The sequence below is a fragment of the Rhagoletis pomonella genome, unplaced genomic scaffold (genome assembly GCF_013731165.1).
Source record: "Rhagoletis pomonella isolate Grant_MI unplaced genomic scaffold, Rhpom_1.0 Rhpom_scaffold_00006, whole genome shotgun sequence".
In the NCBI taxonomy this organism is placed as follows: domain Eukaryota; kingdom Metazoa; phylum Arthropoda; class Insecta; order Diptera; family Tephritidae; genus Rhagoletis; species Rhagoletis pomonella.
Window position 1 is genome coordinate 14,112,700 of NW_023458560.1, and position 21,624 is coordinate 14,134,323.

The 21,624-nt window shown below is 33.8% G+C and overlaps 1 protein-coding gene and 1 long non-coding RNA gene across 2 annotated transcripts in view; one reads left to right on the top strand and one right to left on the bottom strand.

Moving 5' to 3' along the window:
• Positions 1–6,748: 6,748 nt before the first annotated feature.
• Positions 6,749–7,389, bottom strand: LOC118741639. Its single transcript, XR_004993310.1, has 2 exons — positions 7,025–7,389; positions 6,749–6,963 (listed from the first exon to the last, which is right to left on the bottom strand). It is a non-coding gene; the product is annotated as an uncharacterized LOC118741639 (long non-coding RNA).
• Positions 7,390–8,454: 1,065 nt separating this feature from the next.
• Positions 8,455–21,624, top strand: part of LOC118741581 (protein spire-like) — a 253,674-nt gene continuing 240,504 nt past the window's right edge. Inside the window, exons 1-3 of the mRNA XM_036473577.1 lie at positions 8,455–8,521; positions 10,820–10,861; positions 10,909–11,153. Of these exons, the coding sequence (XP_036329470.1) occupies positions 8,455–8,521; positions 10,820–10,861; positions 10,909–11,153 (354 nt within the window). The remainder of the gene's footprint in view (positions 8,522–10,819; positions 10,862–10,908; positions 11,154–21,624) is intronic.

The following is a 21,624-nucleotide window of genomic DNA, read 5'->3' on the forward strand; positions in this document are numbered from 1 at the left end:
ACAGTGGTCCACAATATTTGATAATGTTGTGAATTAGTTCAGAGCTGTTAGAGCTGCATGACTGTGACATATATCTTAGCCTCACACTAGTCCTTATAAAGCGAAAATTTGCGTGCATAGATTTCAATTACAAAAACCAAATACGACGGATCACGGCGGTGCCATCCTCGAGCTTGGCTTCATCAGTATACCAGACTTGGGAGTCCTTGCGAATTGTTGTGATTAACTCTCTGCAATTGCACCTTTTACGAATTATGATCTTCATGACGGGATCGTCAAGATAGTTTCCCTTTCAATTAGTATGGCTAGAGGTAATATATCGCACACCGTCTTCAAAAGAGTCACAACTCAAAATAATACGTTCGTCAGAAAATGCGAAAAACTATTTCGTAGCACATGTTAATCATATTGGCAAGGGCGACTTTACCTTAGGTTTTTTTTAACAAATTATAACAAACATTTGCTCCAGCTTTTGCTGAAAGGTAAATAAAAGCTCTGTGTACATTTTTAATTTCAAAAATGCCAAATTTTGAGTTGTGACTCTATTGAAGACTGTGTGCGATATCTGTGATGATTCCTGGTGCTTCCGTTGGGCAATTGCATATAACTCTAGCAATCGCAACACAGCCTTAGTGGTGTAACATCCTCAGGTTGGCACCAAAACCAGTTTGCTTCGCTTTTTCCCACAAGCTCAGTGCTGCATACGTTATAATAGGTTTATCTATTTACATTGAATGCCCAAAACATCAGTTCCTAAGTTTTACTATGGAGCCTTCATTCCTAGATACCTACTTCGCCTCTTGCTCTAACTGATTCTCCGTCCCTTCCAGTGTGGGTTTAGTCAAGTTGACTTTCCTTGTTTTACCCAATTGGACGATGATGGATATTAGGGGCTTTATTGACAGTCTCCTCTCAGTTTAATGGATACCTGCTATCTAGAGGTAGTTGTCTCTTCATGTCAGCCCAACATATAGGGTACTGTGTGGATCACCTGACGTCCGATTAAATCTATCTCGTAAAAATCAGTATCCTACTTGAATAACCCTCTTTTTCTTTATTCGTTGAACTAAAGACGGCCAAGGACGCAATGGAAGGACCAACTACAAACGATCCTGGCTATTTTTATTTTTTTAATCAAATCACACAACTGTAATGTAATATTCAAAACCTTTTCGTGAAAACTTGCAATTTAATATCCAGCAGTTTTTCTTGAAAAATTCTTTTAAATTCACATTGTCTTACTTTTGAAAATTCTTGCGTTCACGGGCATAGTGAAAGCACCTTGCCGGCAAAGCCTGAAAGTACTTTTATTCAGTAAATCAAAAGCAAACATAAAACATGGGAATATCTTTAATGCTTTGAATTTTATGTCATCCTCACAAAGTGGAGTGCATTTTCTTTGTAAGAGGGTTCTATTTACAAATATACCAATACAATTGTTCAATATTCCGGTAATTTTTTTGCTGTAAGTTGCAGAGCATTCGATCGCTTAGCCAGTGTATAGTTTTTAGACCATTCTTTGCTTTTTCTTTGGTTTATTCACAATTGTCTTTGTTGTTCTGTTTTGTCTTCTAAGTGATGATTGCTTCCGCTCTCGCTGTCATCCAGATTGGATTGTTTATATACGATTGATGCCATAAACATGACGTTGCTTTCCTATTTACATTTCCATTTATTTCACAGCTGAGTGCATTGCATTTGGATTTCATGCGGCTGAGTCAATAAACTTGACACGATTGCATGTCATTGAGGAGTTCTACTGGCTGACTGCATGTGGACATATTTACATTTATATACATATGTATGTGCAAGAAAAGCTGTTCTCTAATGCTGGAGAATCTCTCGGTACGTTTGCTATTCTAAGGGCTGCCGTTTAAAAGAAACCAGGACGCATCTTAAGGTGAACACAAATTAATTTCCAATTGAATTAAAAGCAACAATCAAAAGAATATAAACCGTTTCTCTCATAATTCTACGCTCGGAGGGCTGTGAATCAATAACAGAACAGCGAACTAAACTAATTATTTTGCGATTTAACCCACCGTCTGTGTAGAAGGGAAGTTTTCTACCCCAGACGCATAAGAACTGAAAAAAATGTACATTTACCTTAATGAGTAAAATTTCCTTTTGGAGCTTCAATTCGAAGGTACTCATTAGGTTTCCGCCCAGAGAAGGACTGTCAGTAACAGACGCATTGATGGTTCAAAGATGGAACAAGGAACCGGATCCTGTGTTTATTCGAAAGTGCAGATCAACCGGTCCTTTCATCTACCGAACGATTGCAATGTCTTCCAAGCAGAGATCTACGCTATAGCGAGGGCGGCTAGTTTTTCATTTAGTAGTAGAGTTCCAGAAGACAAATCCACTATTTTTGTCGACAGTCAAGCAGCACTGAAGGCAATAGGATTTAAAATTGTGCAATCGGGAATTGTATGGAATGACGCACCACACTGGAATCACTGAGACGTATCCACGCCACTCTATGCTGGGTCCCAGGATATAGCAATATTGAAAGGAATGAGTCGGCTGATGAGATGGCCAGATGCGGCTCAGATGTGCTCGTACAAGAAGCGGATAGCTCCGTACTATCCCCGTTTAGTGATCACGTTAGGAAAATGGAATAATGCACCGCGGCCGAGACTAATGACTTGTGGAACAAACGGGAAGACTGTGAGATCACAAGAATACTAAAGCCTCGGCTTTGTAGAAAAAAGACAAGGTACATACTGAAAATCAATAGATCTACAGTAAGAGTCCTCTCCGGCGTCATCACAGGATACTGTGCCATAGCACCAATGTCCAGGTGGTCTACAGAAGAAGCGCCTCGAGCTATTGGGTTTACGCCTCTTCAACAGTCTAGGCGAGATAGCGGAGGTAGAATTGTGGGATCTCCTCGGCTTCATTAGGGATAGTACCTGGTTCAGTAGAATAATGACTTGAAGCTACTCTCTCGATTATGGGTACGTGTCTCCTCCTAAAAGAGAGCAGTTTTGTCTCGGAGTATGGAATATTCCACACACGCCTTCCAAATCTAACCTAACCTTTCAAAAACTCATATACGCTCTATTACACATACATACATATGTACATACATACATACATATATGCTCGTACTATCACAGCAGAAACTATTTAAGTAAAATCAACACACAGATAGAAGGTTAATTGATTTATATATGTATGTGCAAGATTTCGTAGATTTCTTATCCACACAACTGTATTTTAAAAAGTTGACACTTCTCCTATTAATAAAAAAATGCTGATTTGTAGACAAAGCCCGAAATTGTTTGAATCATTCTTAATATTGTTTGCCTTAGCGCATCTCACAAAAAAGCCGATAAGATTTATTGCTGTTGCCTGGTAATACAATCTACATTAACTTTTTGTTTAAAGTTTGATTAAGGTTGTAAGTCTTTTCTTCATACAACCAACCACTGTTGAAAATTTTGAGTGGATTATAAACACATATGTAAAACATTACAATGTTTATATCCCTTTCAAAATGTTGCAACATCAGTCTACAAAAATTTGTCTTTCTATCAGGGTGACAATCCATTTAAACCAACCATAGATATGTACATAAGTACGTATGCATGTACATTTGAGATAACTTTGTTTAGTGTACGAAAAAAGATATGCTTCTTAGTTTGTTCATAGCTTACTGATGCTTTCGCTTGAGATACATATAAATTAGGGTGCCCAGCCAAAATATATATTTTTTTTTTAATTACAAGACCCTTCCCCCTAATTTCCTTCCTTTTTATGAGAAATATTATTACCTATTTTTATAGATTTTTTAAAAATCATTTAGAGGTCGCAACTTGTCATTTTAGGTCAGAATAATAATAATAATAGATAAACTGAAATCGGACAAAAACCACGGGCTCCCCCCACGTAGCTATATTTTAGGGAGAGTGGTTTTCGTCCGATTTCAAAAGTTTTCAAGTTGGTGCTTAAGGAGCCTAAGCGCGATGTGTATACCAAATTTGGTCGAGATCGGTCAAATAGTTATTGAGATACACATATATGACATAAGTGGGCCACCCCGATTTTCTAAAGAGCGATTGTATATATCAATTTTGAATAAATATTGATGAACACTGCTCAAAAAATCTGAAAGTCCGGTACGTACACACATATAAATTCAAGGCCGTCTTTAAGTAAAGTTGCCTAACTTGAACAATTTTCATGCGATTGCAATAAATGAGGGATCAGTTTATTTGAAAATAAATTCAATTTTAGATATTGCTGCTATTTTGAAATTGTGGAAATTAGTGATGGTCACAATTTAAAAAAATAAGCAAAAATGTTTTTTTTTTCTGCTGAATTTCCAAGTCTGACAATAGATTGTTATACATAATTTTAAAGGCCTATAAATCCTCTTCTCACAACATGTTCGATCTTTAAAAATTAATGAATAATAGTCATTCAAAAACTGATATATTATAAAATCGTATTTTCTGACCTAATATGACAAGTCGCGCCCTCTAAATGATTTTTAAAAAATCTGTAAAAATAGGTAATCATATTTCTAAAAAAAAAAGAAAATTAGGGGATAGGGCCTTGAAATTAAAAAATAAAATCGATGGGCACCTTAATGTACATATATGTTTATTTAGCCCAGTTTTTCATTGATAAGTATCTATATTCTTGCTATATAATAGCGATAACAACTGAGAAATATGCTGAAATAAAGAAGCCAAAAAGTAGAGATATTTCTTAAACAAACTACAGACACATATATGTACATACGATATACATACGTAGTGCTTATCTAAACTTTACGACCCTCACATATTGACAAAATTTCGTTACTTATTTTACTACTTTTTTATAATTTTAATTATCTGCTTATAAAAATATAGTTTATTCTTTAGCAAAAAAAATGAATACAAACTTCAATCTTCGTGCAACATTAAAAAAAAAAAAAAAATATTCAACAAACTTTCGTAAAAATGTTGCGCTTTTTAATTCGGAATTTATAAATATTTTGAGTATGCAGTAGTTGGGATTTTTGGCATACTTCGTGTGGAAGAAAATGACTGAAATCGTAAAAAAAAAAATCCAAAAATCAACGGCGTTTCTCAGTTGCAAACTTGCGCTTTTATACTAAAAGTGAATGGGCTGAATAATTGCATACTCAAGATATTTCTCAGAAATCTAATTAGAAACCTCGAAATTTTTACAAAAGTTTGTTGATTTTTTTTTTAAATGTTGCACGAAGATTAATACGGTTTTTATTGAAGAATACTCACATATGCATGGAAAAGTTGTTGCAGAATACGTTAGCATATTTAACTCAATTCTTCCTTAAGTCGACTTAGGCGGTTATAGCTTATGACCGCCGATATTATACTTAAATTATTTGGTGACATATGAAGTTAAGCGTCTGGACATTCTAAAATTCGGGGGATGAGGTACGATTTCATCTCGGATGACACGGATCCTTGCGTTTCTGAAATATCTTTCAATACATTTTTGCAAAGGATGATTGAGGGCGAGGCGCCTGGAGGGAGCTAGCAGTGAACCTCTTCCCTGATGGATCGCAGTTCTATAGAAGGATTGTCAGTGGGGCTCTTCTGACATGAGCTCTCCATCAACGTCAAGTCAGACTTCTGACTGTAGCGCTTTTCAGGTCACTCAAAGAAGCAGTAGATTACTTCATTAAGAACGTATCGTCAATAAGGGAGGTAAGGTATGGTGCACTTAAAATTGGTGAGGGTTTGTATCCGACCTCCCTTTAATTGCAACGGAATATTTTATAATTATACTTATGCATATGGCTACTAGGCAATAGTGACTGCAAAGATAATGAGTTGGCGAGAAAAGGGGGCTTTCAACCATTTCCATCCGATGGCAGTCATATGGCTACGAAACTTTATGAATGTATTTACATGTTGAAAATTTGGGGCTATATTATTATACTTATTTGACGTCAATCATAAAAATACCTTAAAACTGTAAACCAAGGCATGGTGGAATTATACAAGGTGTTGTACGTAGTGACAGCTCATGTCGACAGCTCCCTTACAAAAGGTTGTAATATGGAAGCACGAGAGAAACGGGAAGAAAAAAAGCCCGCTTTGCGAAGTAGTACGAAATTTGGTACTATTTTTCATATAAAATTTTGCATATACATAAATAGTTACAAACGGTATATTATGATAAGCTAAATTCGCGAAAGTAGTATATATAACGTAGTACTTATGCAATAAATGGTAATTTAGTTTGTTAAACACAATGTCCTATAATTATAGTCAAACTTCCAAAACCAAAAAATTAGTGGTGACCCCGAGTCGTTACAATATGACGGAATCGACAAAAGGGCGAATCGACGGATGGGGAGAATATTTCATCGAACAAAATGCCAACTAAAGATGTGGAGCTTGCATCGCAATGCAAGCTGCGACTGTTCTGAACTGAGATGACAGACAAATGGTTTCTACAAATTGAGGCCACCTTTCAGTCGTACAAGACCACATCTTATGTCGGTAAATACAATCTGGTTTTCTCAGCAATTAGCAGCGATGCTTTAAAGGAAGCTGCGGATTTTTTAAAAACCTTACCAACTCAAGACCGATATATTAACCTCAAAAGTCAACTACTGTCACGTTTTACTGATTCAGCCGACCCACATAGGGTATTTGGCTGATTTAGGCATATTTTTATCGCTACAAACATCAAATATAGTTTTAGTTATCGAATAAAACATTCACTATAACTACCCTGTTACTAATAGAAAATTCAATCGTAGTGAAATCTTATTTATTGTCAATATTATTGTGGCTTATTAACATTTGTTTCCATATTGTTATTGAGCTTTGTAGCACTATTATGTTTTTAGGGAAAAGGGAAAAAGCAACAAAGTCTTAGCGGTAGAAGTTACCAAAAAAACAGTTATATCGTTGGAAAAGCAGGGCCAGAGGCAGTGAACCACAGACGGGATTGCAGCAGCAAAAATCACTGGGGAATAGATGCATAGTTAAATACGTAGTTCTTGTTTAAATCTTCCATCTAAACTTACCAAGAAAACAGTTATATCGTTGAAAAAGCAAGGCCAGTGGCAGTGAACCACAGACGGAATTGCAGCGGAAGGAAGCACCGACCAAAATAACTACAAATCCTTGGGGAGAACTCTAAACCGATGTTTTTTTTTGCCGAATTAATGTTGAAATTTCTAATTTAATTTTCAGTTGCCAACGATAAGAATAGAGTAAATGTCAAAGAATTGTTCAGTGATTGCAAATCGGTTTTGGAATAGGGAATGAGGTAGTTTAGTACTTTTTTAAAGGCGATAAAATGTAGTTTTTTCAAGAGGGAAACACTGATATAGCTAAGGGAGCCAAGATGGCGGATTAGAGCGAGAACGCTGTCAATATCCAACACCTTGTATTATTCCACCATGAACCAAGGCACATAAATACAGGTAGAAGCCAAAATGACGTTGCTCTCATGAGAACCAAACCTTTAAACTTCAACTTGATTTTATTTTATTTCCTATATTTCGTTACGCTTTGAATGTCATATCGTTGTTTTTTTTTTGAATGTTCGTTAATAACAAATTTAAATTTGCATTTGAATTTTTGTAGTGTTGTGCGGTTTATACTTAGTGTATGTGTTAAAAATGCAACACCTGAAGCGTTGTGTTTTATGTGGTGTTAAATATAAGCAGATACCACAAATTTTTTAACGTGCCTCAATGTCCTTCGCGTAAGGAACGTTGCGAAAGCAGCTGTGGGCAGAGCTGCAGTGAAATGCCTTGCTGTGCGTTAAACATTTTAAAGAAGTAGATTCCACAAATACACCGGGAGGTACAGGAAAGGCACGTTTGAAGCCAAGTGCTGTTCCTATGACCCTTATGCCGAAAAGTCCCTCCAACAACACTGCAACTCATAAAACAAAAACAGAAAACAACATACACGTTTTTTCAAATTTTAACTAAAGAAAATAAATAAATAAGAATAAACTTCAAATATACTTAAAAACGTCAACCAGTGAAATGTATTTTTTTATTTTTCCTTACACACGCTCATTTTTATTTTTACTCTCCCGAAAACTTTGACTTTTGTAGGGTTTGATGTCAATTTGGCTTCTACCTGTTTTTATTGTACCATGACTGTAAACGTTGAAGAATATTTGACATCAAAATCAAAATATTTGTTCTACGTCAAAAAAATTTGGTAAGGAAGGTTCACTCTTGCACAGAAGGTCACGAAAATGTTTCCGCTAATTGGCAAAACTGAATTATGATGTTGAGAAAGTAGCTACTACATAATTGTTCTTTTCATAAGACCTAGTTAATTCGTTGATATTTAAAGTTTATGAAGCTAATAACTAAGACCAGATTCGGCACATTTAATTATTTCTATTACTGTCATTACTGCAGCTATTTATTAAGTATTCATTTTGAACCGAATTTTAATATTCGTATGCATGGAAACATTTATACATACAATGGTAAATGCTATTAGGAAATCAACAAATAAAGCAACGATTACAAAAAATTTAGATATATTTAGATGTGAGTAATGGCAAAACTTGTAACTGAATTTGTAACAACTGGCAAATTGATTTGTCTGTCTGTCTGACTGGTTGAACCAAAATATGTGAACTACATTTTGAAGCAAATCTGCCATGTATGCAGCTAAACGCTTTTGCATGTGCACTCATACATGTGTCAGTATGTATGATAATATAGTAATAGAAAGACGAAAGAAGAAGCATAAGAAATAAAAAAAGTCAAAACATGTTGACAACATTAAAAAAAGGAAAATCGCAACACTTTTCTCGATGACGAAGCTCCCAATGCCAAGCGGCAAAGAAAACAACAAATGCGAGAAAATGCAGCAAACTTTTTTGTTTTAATCGACATTTGTTCCAACGACTAAAGCAAAAACAACCACTTTGGATTTTGCTATCAAATGCACTGCTTAGCAAGTATGCTTTGTGCGCTTCATTTAACGATTTGAAATTTGACTTTTCGTTTTTATTGTTTTTGTTGACAGTTTTTAATTACTTGGTGTGTTTTTTTATTATTTCAAAACTCGGCTGTGGCAAACAAGTGGCGCATGCAAAATACATACATAACACATTTTTAAGTGACTTAAATGGTAATTAATGTTTATTTTTTATTTTTTTGTTGGCTGTTAAATATTTGCGCGCCTAATGTGTTGGCAAATGAAAGATGTAGCGCTTTGGGTTTTTACTTAGAGGTGCAAGTGTGCTGATTATGCAGGTATGTGATTAAATATGTACATTAGGGTGTTTCAAAGAAAATAAAGTCGTAATTTTATGGCTCCGCCAATCCCAAAAAAATGCAAATTAAACAATTGAATTTGAAGTCTTCTGAAGAGAAACAGAGTTTGCCGATTGAAAAATACTGATTTTCAAGATGCCATTTCAAAGAGAAATAGTTTTTCCTCATTTAAAATATATGAGAAGCTTTGGGCGATTTGAGCGACTTCATTATATTTTTTGATAAATAAACAGTAAAATATTTTTCCGACTTTACTTTTCTCACATGCATTTTCTTGGACAACCCTAATGTACATGCATACATACATACATATGTATGTACATTAGAGTGCCTTACCGAAAAAAGTTGCAGTTTTTGCGTCGGGATTATAAAATTTATTATAATTTAAGACTTTTACTAAAATATATCGGAAAAATATTAAGATTTACATGAACTGGGGCGATTGGAAAATACCTCCAAAGATTGGGTTTTTTATGAATAAAAATATTTGTTTAAAGTATTTTTTAGGAAAAATCCCCTCAGATGACAAAACACTTTAAGCTTTAAAAATTTACATAAAAGTATTCAAACAATTTTTCAACGAAATGATAATGAGATTTTTGATGCTGTTTTTTAACATTTTTAAAAGACTTGTTTAAGAAAAACTTGAATATCTGGGGCAAAACTATACCGATATAGACTTGTAAGGTACCAGTTGGAAGGCGTTTTCTCACCCTTTTTATTTCTTTGTAAAAAACTAATTCACGTTCCAATTTTTTCTTTATCAAATACCAACATATCTTTATTCAATATGTAATGAGGATCGTTTGTCTTATCTTTCTTTTTCATGTTTTGAGTGAGCTTAGTTGCAAAAAAATGAAAAGGGTGAGAAAATTCCTTCCCAACAATACCTCATAAGTCTGAATCGGTAAAGTTTAGACTGAGTTATTCAAGTTTTTTTAAACCAGTCTTTGAAAAATGTTCAAAACAGCATCAAAAACCTCCGTTAAAATTTGTATTTTTATTTTTATGCAAATTTTTTAAGCTTAAAATGTTTTGTCATTTAAAGTGATTTTTTGCAAAAAATACTTAAAATAACTGTTTTTGTCCACAAAAAACTAAATTTTTGGAGGTATTTTCAAATCGGTGGAGCTCACGCAAATGGTGGTTTAGATTTGCTAAAATTTTTTACTTGTTAGAGAAGTAAAATGTTTACATTATTAAAAAATTTATTTTAACACGTCTATTCTGATTTGACGAAAAAAAAGACTATAAATAAATAATAAATTTCCTGTAAATTTTTAAAATTTTCCGCATTCCAGATACAAGACGATAACAGCAATATTTCCCCGTGAAATATGCAATAATGCAAAGCTCAATATATATATTTCCAGCGTCGCCCACTGTCACCCGTAGCGTGCAGAGTAGTAGAAGTATCGGTAATGGTTGTAGCTACTATTAGATACGATGCAATTTAAAATAATGGTATTGGTAATGGAATGGTAATTATAATGGCGGTGGCATAGCAATGGTTGCGGTTATGGTAATGGTAATCGAATTTTGTTGTAAAAACTAATATTAAAGGTAATGGTTATGGTAGCGGTTATGGCTATGACAATGATAACGGTAAGAGTAATGTTAATGGTAAAGGTAGTGAAAATGGTAACTTTAAGGTATTGGCCATAGCAGTGGTAATGGCAAATGTAATGGCAGTGGTAATGATAGTCGTAATGGTTCTGGTAACGGTAATGGTTGTGGTAATGCTAAATGCAATGGCAACGGTAATGTTGGCGTTAATGACAATTGCATTGGTTATGGTAATAGTAATGGTGATGGTGATAATAGTGTTAATGGTAATGGTAACGATAATAGTAATGATAATAGCAATGTACATGTAATGGTAATGATAACGGTAATGGTAAGAGTAACTGTGTCGATAATGTAATGGTAATTGCGATGGTAAAGGTAATCTGAATAAATAATAACGGTACGAAAATGTAACTTCGAAAACGAGTTATTCTCGTTGAAGAACTCTTTAAACCAGTCCTCATAACCAGGCAGTTGTGAAGAACCACGATGTAAGATGCTAAGAACTAATGCGGTTATGTCCATATTGTGTGCATACAAATATACACATGTAGTATGTATGTATATACTTATACTTAATAACAAAGAAACTACCTAACAAGCTGCGAAACCTTTGCACGGCCACTTGATTGATTGCTGTTGTTGTCGTCTTCGAGTTAGTCTTTGACACCTTCTCCGCTTTCATTAAGCTCCTGAACTCTAGCACCTCAACGGAATTGTTTTTCATTCTGCAACTTTTCTTTTTACCTTACCGTTTTGTTGCGCTCGGTTCGCCTGCCACTTTTTAAGTGTTAAAAAGTTTTTTGTAAGCACTTATGTATTTACATATGCATGGTCGGTTGTGAGTATGCGCTGTGGCTCAAATTACTTTGATATGTGTGCACATGGGACACAATAGGGGTATTCACGATCCGGTGCATACTGTATAGCATGGTGCATAGATAGCATAAATAGCATGATTGTTCTTGGTTCATGTGTTCAAGCAACAACAGAATTAGCCAATCATTATTTATGCTTTCTATGCACCCTGCTGGACAGTATGCACCGGATCGTGAATACCCTTAATGTATTTTTGTTGTTATTGCCTTTGTTGTTGTTGGTTCTTTATAACTCTTTCTCAAAACCAGTGCTTCAGTGCTTTTTTTCTTCTAGCCTTGTTTGTTGGTAATTTTTCATAATTTGTAGGTATGTATGTATAAAGTAGTTACATACTTCCAGCGTGCGGGTGGTTTGTAGTGTTTGTCCAACACTTTCACACATTCTTCTTAATTTCTGTGCCATCATTTACAGAGTGGATACCAGAAAGTAATTTCAATTTGATTGTTTTTGTATAAGTTGTTGCTGTTATTGTATTTTAGTTGTAGGTGTTGGCTTACGAGGCGCTTATAATTTGCATTTTTTTCTATTTTGACTTTCACGTTAATGCATTTTTTTCAAAGAACAAAGCAACAGATATGTAAATAAGTATGTTTGCATGGAAATATAGAGGAGTAGATAATAATGAAAAATGAAAAAGAAATAGCGAACGCATGCAGCATGAGTTTCAAATTCACAGCAATGTCTTCCTTTCTGTGACCTTGCAACATGGTTCCCTTGAAATTCTCTACCAACTCTAGACGTAGTACACATGTATGCATTTTTTAAGTTTGGTTTGCTTTTGTTGTTTTGTTTTCTCAAGCTACTGAAATTAGCTTCATTAAACAATACTTACTTATGGGAAAATCATAAAAAATGAATACGTAGCGAACAGCATTAAATTATGCATAAAATTGCAGTCTTACATATGTATGTATATATATATGTATTAGTGACCGTAGTTCTTTTGCTGTAAATCAATATGCGTGCTTCATATGAAATATTCATATTTATGCTCCTATGATTAAGTATCTGTATGTATAAAATATATAGCGCAGAAGCGTCTAAAAGATGTGTGAATTTTTCTGGGACAATGCTTAGCAGAGCTCCCATACTTAAATAACAACGTACAATTTATACTCTCGAAAGGTTCTTTGGGAAAAATTCTTTTACTATTTAGAACAAACACATACACTCTTATGTTAGTACTATATGTATATAAATAGGGTTCCTTGTGCAGAGTTTGCAAGTAAATATAATAGGGGAATTCGAGATTTATTGCAGGTATATGCCCTTGTATTCTGTATTCTGTATTCCAATTCCAATTTAGTTAATTCAGTCTATGATTACAATCTTACAGACTATATTACAGATAAGGCAGTAAAATTTAAAACTAAATAAATTCATATACTATGTATATAATTAGTTACAAGAAACATGAATCAATAGAAAAATCAAAATTTAGACTCTTTGAGATTCTTTTAAATTAAGTAAGGGCGGTACAATAATCTTCTCAAGAAGTACTGAAAAATCCAAAGAACCAACAACGAGACAAAGACAAACAAGAGCAACTGGAAAATTCTTCTAGTTTCAAGAGTTTGTAAGTTTATAAATCTTCAACGGCGATCGTAAGATGGCATTGGGCCATCAAAATTAAGGAAACTTAAAGCAAAACAAATGAATTTCCTCTGCATTCTTTTGATTCTCACGGCGTGACAGCCTGAATATAAGGTTTCAAAGAGATAAATAATGAATTTAGTGTAGGAATCCTTAAAGTCATACGCATATTTACGTAGGAAAGCCAGGTTACTATAAGATTTTGTAAGCTTATAAAAGACATGATTAACAAATGTAAAATTCGCATCAAAAACGACATCAATCAACTTATTATTTAACAGAGGCCATCGGATTGCTTTAGATTTTGTAGTCAGAGAAAATAATGTTTGAGGATTTGTAGAAGAAAATATGAAAACATTGCGCTGATGCGACACCAATTGACAAGATTATTCAAGTCGTTATGCAGAGAGGACAGATCTGACAAGGCATTTATTCTACGAAAGAGTTTGCTGGCATAGAGTCAAAATCTGGAAAATTTGAAGAGGAGCTGATGTCTTCAATAAAAAGAAGAAATTTTACTGCATTATCTACCAGAAATCATCAATATCACAAACACAGAATACATGGGAATGTACAACGAATCGCGAATCCTATGACTTCAAAGCATAGTAAAATGGAAAAACTAACCGTTTCAATTATGTTTTGATCTCGAATAGTACTGTATGGAGGACACTTTTAAGAAAACTAGAAAAGAAACGTTGAGAACTAAATAAAAAAGGGAAAAAAGCAGAAAACGCACAAAACCGACGGAAGAATGTTTTTAGAAACAAATAAGCACTGACATGTGAACACATTCAAAATATGGAAATGACAAGTCCATTACCTAATGTGTATGCTTTTTACTTTTCACTTCTGTACTTATAAAGTACAAATGACAATTTGTCAAAAAATTCCTCTAAAAACGATTTACTCGTCTTATGAGATCTACTTAATTCAAAGCTTCAAAGTAAAATCTGGGTACCCAGCTCCGATGAAAGCTATTGTGACTCCCGAGTTCACTTTTCAGCCCTCGTCTTCTTATAGTTTTAAGTTATTTTTATAGATGAAGAAACAAGTAGGTGAAAAACGAGCGATGGATCGAGTTTTTACAATGGACAAAATATATTGACAAATAATATTCGATCGTACCAAATTAAAGATGAGACTTACAGCTTTTTAACAATGCGACAAAAAACCAAAATTATAATTGTACGGCTCATCGTGTTTCGTCCGTTGTAAAACCAAATGGAGCACATGTGAGCAAATTGTTTTTGTTTTAATTGCTCAACGATAAACGTGATTACAAAGCCTTGACAAAGCTTGACAAGTAAAAAATACCAATACTTAAAAATTTTTTATAAAAAAAATATTACGACAGCCAGATTTTAACTACTTTAAACGAAGGCCATATTAGAAGCAGTTCATTTAAGTTTACTTGATTATAGACATGATCTTCTTATTCCATATTTAAAAGGTTCTTTTTTGAAAAAGGTATTCAATAAAACACAATTACCGAAGAAGCAAGTGGGACGACTGAACGCGTGGAGAACAAAAATAAAAGCGATCACAACATTGACTGCTTTCAGGTTGACCCATGGCATAACAAGGTAGAAGTGATTTCGACATTTCTCTCTTTTGAATTGCGACAAAAATGTAACCCTATACCATTAAAAATTTTAATTTTTTTAATATAAATTTTCAATTTTGAGCTGTGCGACTGATTTTAAATACATAATAAAATGAAAAGGAATTACGGGCGGTATGTTGTGTTTGACAAGAACCAGGACAACAAACTTGTGCGCTATTTTAAAACTCCGAAGTATCAATACTTCATTAGGAGACTCTTCACGTGTGCGCGAAGACCATTTTAGTGCCAGTGACTTTATTTGTTGCCCATCGCAGCCGGATATTTCTAAGCGGACGCGTTTGCTCCCAGGTGCAGGAATTATTATACCGAATATGAAGAGAAAATCTTCCACTCATATATATGGATGGACCAAATTTCAAATGGTGGTCTAATAAAACCTAAACCGGCATTAATTGTTGACATAAAGAAACTGAAATTAACTTTTAATAAATTTAATGGAAAGGAAATTTCGAATTGCAAAATTTAATAGCTGAATTATTGAAGTTAAGTTCTGATGTAACTTTAGAATAATCATACCTTTTTTAAATGTCTAATTGGGCTAGTAAAAGCAAGAAAATTGCCAAAATGGGTTTGTAAATGAGTGTGTTTCACTAAGTGTGTAATTTTGTGTAAGTATGCATTTCCACATTTACATTAAAACGAAAATGCAATACCTAGAATGAAGCTGATTCTAATGAGATTTTAGAAATTTTCATATCTACAAAAGCTTTCATTTCAAAGATATTATCCCGCAGTTATAGTCAAAATAAAGTCGAATCTAAAGTTTAAAGCCGCTTTTTTTGACAGACATCCCATTGAAAGTTATGTCAAAAAGCTGCTTTTAACTTTAGGAGTCGACTTTATTTTGACTATAGCTACGGTAAATGCATAACAAAGTGTTAATTTCTTTGTTTACATTTTTTGACATTACAGTCAGCTATGAGAGAGCTCGACTGAATTGTCACTTCTGCCTTTTTGAATATGCCTTGGGTTGACCTATGTCAAGGTCAAGGGAATAAGTTAGCATTTTTTCGATATGATCATTTCGACCACGATTCAATAATACAAGGTTAGATAATTATTGACAGCCGCAGTTTGACACTCCCTTACAAAAGGTTGCATATACGAAGGACGGAGAAAGGGGAAGAATAAAATCCCTTGGTGCGAAAATGGTACTAGAAAAGTACGCAAAGTAGGCAGTTAGTAGTGAAATTCCTTTTGTAAATTCTAATGTATTTGCAGGAAATCTGGAATTTTAAACAAAATATTGAACGAATTATTAATATATCTACGTGAATTACGTAATTTATGTGCTATTTAGCTGAATAAAAACTGCAAAAGGACTCACAATTAAAATAAAACTACTATGAGATTTATGTAAACAATCAATTTAAAAACAATTTATGTTTTCCTCAGTTAAATGTGTTTGATATGCATATACAAATAAACATTTTGCACAAAAGCTTATACTTCTATTTCACACCAAAGCTACACTTTTTTCAAGTAAATTTGCAAAGAAGCAACACGGTGCCGATGCTAAGGGAGCGGTGCGGGAAGACAACTGTCAGTTTATCGAACCTTGTATTAGGTGCGTTCGTTTAAAATATCCAGTTAAAACCAACCAACTGCCAAATTCCGGCGAAATGTCATCTGTTCTCTCACAAGAGAAAAATATCCCAAATAGTACGCGAGGAGAAAATTTGCAGAAACTTGCAAGTTAGACGAACAGACGATATAATTTTTGTTTACATTCAAAAGGGTAAAATTTAAAACGTACGAAAATTAGTCGCATTTTGTAATTTTTAACTTCCAAACCATCAAATTCAATTTTGTGATTTGCGTAAATGCCAACCAGTTGTTTTTGATCAGCTCTTTTCCTGTTGGTAAATTGCTGTTGGCAAAAATTTTTCCAGCAGAAACCAGCAGCTTCCCCCCAAAATGAAATGTCTCTTTGCTCTCTCAATTTCCGCTACTTTGTAAGTTTTTTGGGTACACGAACGCAAAAACTTGTAAGTTTTGGTTAAACATGAGCAATTAACAGCTACGCGAACGCAACTATTATTGAATCATGATTCGACGTCATTGTCAAAGTTCGGAATTTCCCAGAACGTAAACCGTAATATGACGCTTGAACCAAATATGATTTCTTGTACACGTCGAATTTTAACAATGGGTTTTTGGGTTACAGTTTTAAGTGTGTTGTATGAAAACGTTTCCGGTTATTTCAAGATTCGTTCGATAACCTGGGTAAAAGCCAGGTTTATAATTTTTTCTGTAGATTTATACCACTGCCTGTGCTAATGATGTCAAGATTCGGTGCAGTTGGTTTAGAGCACTTGATCAAGCAAGACGACGGTAGTACTTACTTAAAGAGTCTACTTCGAAATGAATTTTAATTCTTAATTGATGATTTTTGGGAGTAAATGACGTTCTTTTAAACTTAGTGGGATATTTTGTTATGACCTTGGCAACATTGTGTGTATGTACGTATTTTGTAGTGAGATATGCCTCCAATTAAGGAAAAAAAGGTTATGAACCATAAACATTTTATAGATTTCGATTTAATAAATTTACGGGTCATTGGTTTACTTTAAACATCTTATTGTAACGAATGATGACGGAATCGTGTTGGTTCTTCGGCTTTCTTTGGTGTAACTATTCATGTGCTCAACTCGTGACATCATAGATATTTTTGGCAGGAAATGTGAGACATTCTTCGCATTTTGAAGTTTTGAGTTATAATTGCTATGCATTTTTTATACTTTAGTACTACTCGTATAAGGCGTGTCCGTGTATAATTTCATTAATTTCCCGTAGGACAAGGCCGCTGCTCCCTTTTCAAAATCAATGAATTTCCATTAGCGAAAGAGTTTAATGATTTTATTTACATTAATTTCACAGATCATTAAACAAATGAAAATAAAAAATAGTTGCGTTGGGCTTGTAATAGTAATTGAAAATATTGTAAATGATTTTCTTTTTCAAGCAGAGTTCAATTTGGTTAATGACTTTGTAAAAACTGTATCACAACGAATTTTTGGAAAGTTACGAGTATATTATTTAATGAATTGGCTTGCAATAGTTGAGTTTTGGGAAGCAAAGGTTAGTGTTCGGCACTCATCTGAAGAAAATGCATCTAAACATACATATATATGTATGCATGTATGTAGATTAGGAATGTTAATCCCGGGATCCCGGGACCCCGGTCTTTTTTAAGTCCCGAAAATCACGGGATTGTTTGCCTAGAATCCCGGGACTTTCGGGATTTGTAATTTGCACTGGTGGCAATAATAGAAACGCTTTATGTTGACCAGTTTTGGCTATATTTCTTTTGTTTATTTAAATTTAAAATTTTTTTCTATAAATGTGTAGCTCAATACACATACTTCGTTTAAAGTACAAACCCCGCGTATCGTAATTCTGCAAAACCGCGTAACTGACATTTGCTGCCAAAAATTGGATTTGCTCACACAAGCTCTTGGCTCAATCCTCATCCTTTCGTCCTGAAATATACCAGCCTGAAATGCGATTGCTTTATAAAAAAGAGAATTATTTTGAAACATGAATGCTTTTACTCTCGAGAAAAGGATTTATGCAACCTCACATACGCGGTTTTGTACTTTAAACGGCGATATAATACCTTGCGACAGGCAATTTTGCACACAAAAAAATCAATATAGGGCCAATTATACTAAAATTGCGTTCTTAATTTTTCTCTCGGACGTCAGGATTTTTATAAGAACTTTGAAATTTGAAAGGTATGATTATTTCAAGAAATGATGCAATGGTGCAATATACTTAAAAAAATAGTATGGGTATAAAATGAGAGAAAAGATTCTGTAGAGTTAAAGCACATTACATTTTTTGGTGCGTAAGGGACGGGTAGGTTTTGAAAATACCCGGAAACGGGTGTAATGCCAGCAGGAGCGCCTTAAGATTCGGCAATGACAATGATAAATTCTACCCTACTGTACGCAGTGCGAATCGTAAACTCTGCAGTTCTCTGCTACGTGGTTGATCCCAGGATGGATCCGTAGGCGTAATAAGATGGAGATCAGTGTTGCCAGAGAAAGTCCCCTAAAAATCTTAATTTTTCCAACAAAACTCTTCAAAAGAAGGTTTAAAAGCTAAAAAAAATCTTTTCCATCCCAAGAAATATTCATTTAAAAACACCTACAAAGAAACACGTAATGCTATATTGGCTTTACGGCTGTAAATAGCCTTTAATATGTTGACTCAAAAAATAACCAATTTAAAGTTATAAAATCCTTTTTATATAATCTTAAACTAAAGCTTAATAATGCCTTCGTGGCATCACAAAATTTGAAGCACAGTTTGTTTTCTAAGTCGAACATGAGTTTACAAATAGTAGACCAACGCATAAAATACTCGTGTACATGGAAAAACGCGTGTATATTCTAGAAATGCCGTTTTTAAATCGATTAAATCGAAGATCGATAATCGAGCCCATCCGATTCGATTTTCTGTCGATTTTTTAGTTCCGATTCGTTCCGTGAATCGATAAAAAAAATTCGAGAACCGACATTAGATTTTTCCATGTATGCATGTACAAAATTAAATCTTTGTAGAAAGGTTAAGAAAATTCGACAAAGTTTCATAACAATTTCGAGCTTTTTATTTAGATTTTTTAGAAAGATTTGGATTATGCAGTTTTGGTGACCATGCAATTTCAGTACGAAAAAGTTCTAGGCAAAAATAGCTAGGACTAGAGACATTTTAGCGTGTCACCGCAATCCGCATTTGAAAATGGAGAGCCTCTGAACCGTGTTAAATGTTCGTATATATACGATCTACATCGAAAACTTCACTTTCTATCTCTTCACTAGAGCATTTGTTTTACTGTGCGAGAGAAGAAGGCAGATAATAGCGGGGTATTTCATACGTTTAACGTATTTATCATAAACAACATTTTTCTCCTTCCTTCATTTGCTGGCTACTATGATGTAACAAAGGTTAACATCTAAAAGTTAACAATTTTAACTTAAACTTTAAAAATCTTACATCTTACACAAAAATCTTCATTTTGAAGATATTTTCAGTATAAAATTTTGCTTCTTAAAAAATTTTTTTTAAGATTTTTAATAAAAAACAGCATAAAAAATATTCACTTTTGAAAATAAATCTTCACTTATGGCAACGCTGCTGGAGATATCTTCTTCGTTTTTCTTTTGTAATACTTCTTCGACTGAAAAAAACCCGTAAAGATGATCACTTCTTTAGGGATTACATTTTTCTCTGTGGACCCTTTGTTCGTCTATTGGAAAATACTCGTAAACTTAAACTTTTGTGGCATGAGTTGGACAAAGCTACTTGAGAAAATGACACTAAGTAAACTTTTTTATTCAGGAACAGCTAGATGAGGACGTCCTTTTTTCTTTGACCGATTGTATCAAAAGCCAGCGTGTGACATATTTAAAAACATGGTGATTTTATAGAACGGAGTTTGGTATACACATGAAAATAAATAACTTTTTTTTTCAATGATTCATAAAAATTCCACTTCTCATTTAAGTGCACGGTGATTTCATAAAAGGAATTTGCTTTATATTTAAAACCTACTCATTGTTCAAGATAAGCTTATTATTTTGTGAAGGCCCTTCTTTCGATAATTCTACATCTTATTGCAAAATGCATTTGTGTATGTACATACATATGTATGTATGTATAAAGTAGTGACCAGATAAAGGTTACCAACACAATTATATTCTGAGAATAAAGAATGAGAATGTAGTGTACAAATATGCAAAAATACGAAAAAAGAAATACCATAATCAACGCAATATACGATTATCTGTATAAAAAATGTTTTGACTCAGTACAAAATCTCAAAAAGGATATTTGTGCAACATGGCTATGAGTAACACATGTTTTTTTTTGGTTTTTTAAGAATATTATCGCGCCCAAAAATCATACAAAACTCTCTAAAAATAAAAAATAAAATTTCCGCTATCAAAATTTCTTAAATTCTCAAGAAGAAAATGCTCTTAATTTATACAAGCGACAAAAAAATGAAATTAAACAATTTAAAGTAAACTTAAGATTTTTGTCAATATCTAGTGTGCCATCACGCATAGCAACTTATATCCTTGCTGCCAAAGAGTTTGGTAGTATTGAACCATTATTTTAATATTTTTAGTAATATTGCTACTATTTAAACAATCTTTGCTCTATGCCATGTCGCAGATATAGCTTGAAAAATGGAACTAACAGCGAAAGCAAATAGGGCATCTAACGGAGGCTTAAAATAGATCTATTTGATATCAAAGCATTCAGAAATTTCATTTTGGTTGATGGTGTTTACGACTGGGTAGGTACGTGACGTATTTGTCGTGCAAACTAAATATGACAAGTGATGATGGAAAATCGTTCCACAATACAATCTTCAGTAGCATTTAGATTTCCGTTAATAAATGACAACTCACTTACACCAAAGTATGTAATTCCACCCCAAACACTATGGCTCGGTAGAAACTTGTTACGAAACTAATCCGAATCCACTCAATTTTAATAATGGTAACTTTTATCTGACCCCTACTGTATATGTATGAGTTATAATATATTTTGGTTTGATGACAGAATGCTTCTCAGTCATAATTTCCCTACAACTCTATTCAGAAGCAAAAGTATAAATTTCATTAAAATATTGAATATTAAAAACTAGAGCTCTTGAAATTGTTCGAATAATTCGATTATTCGAATATTC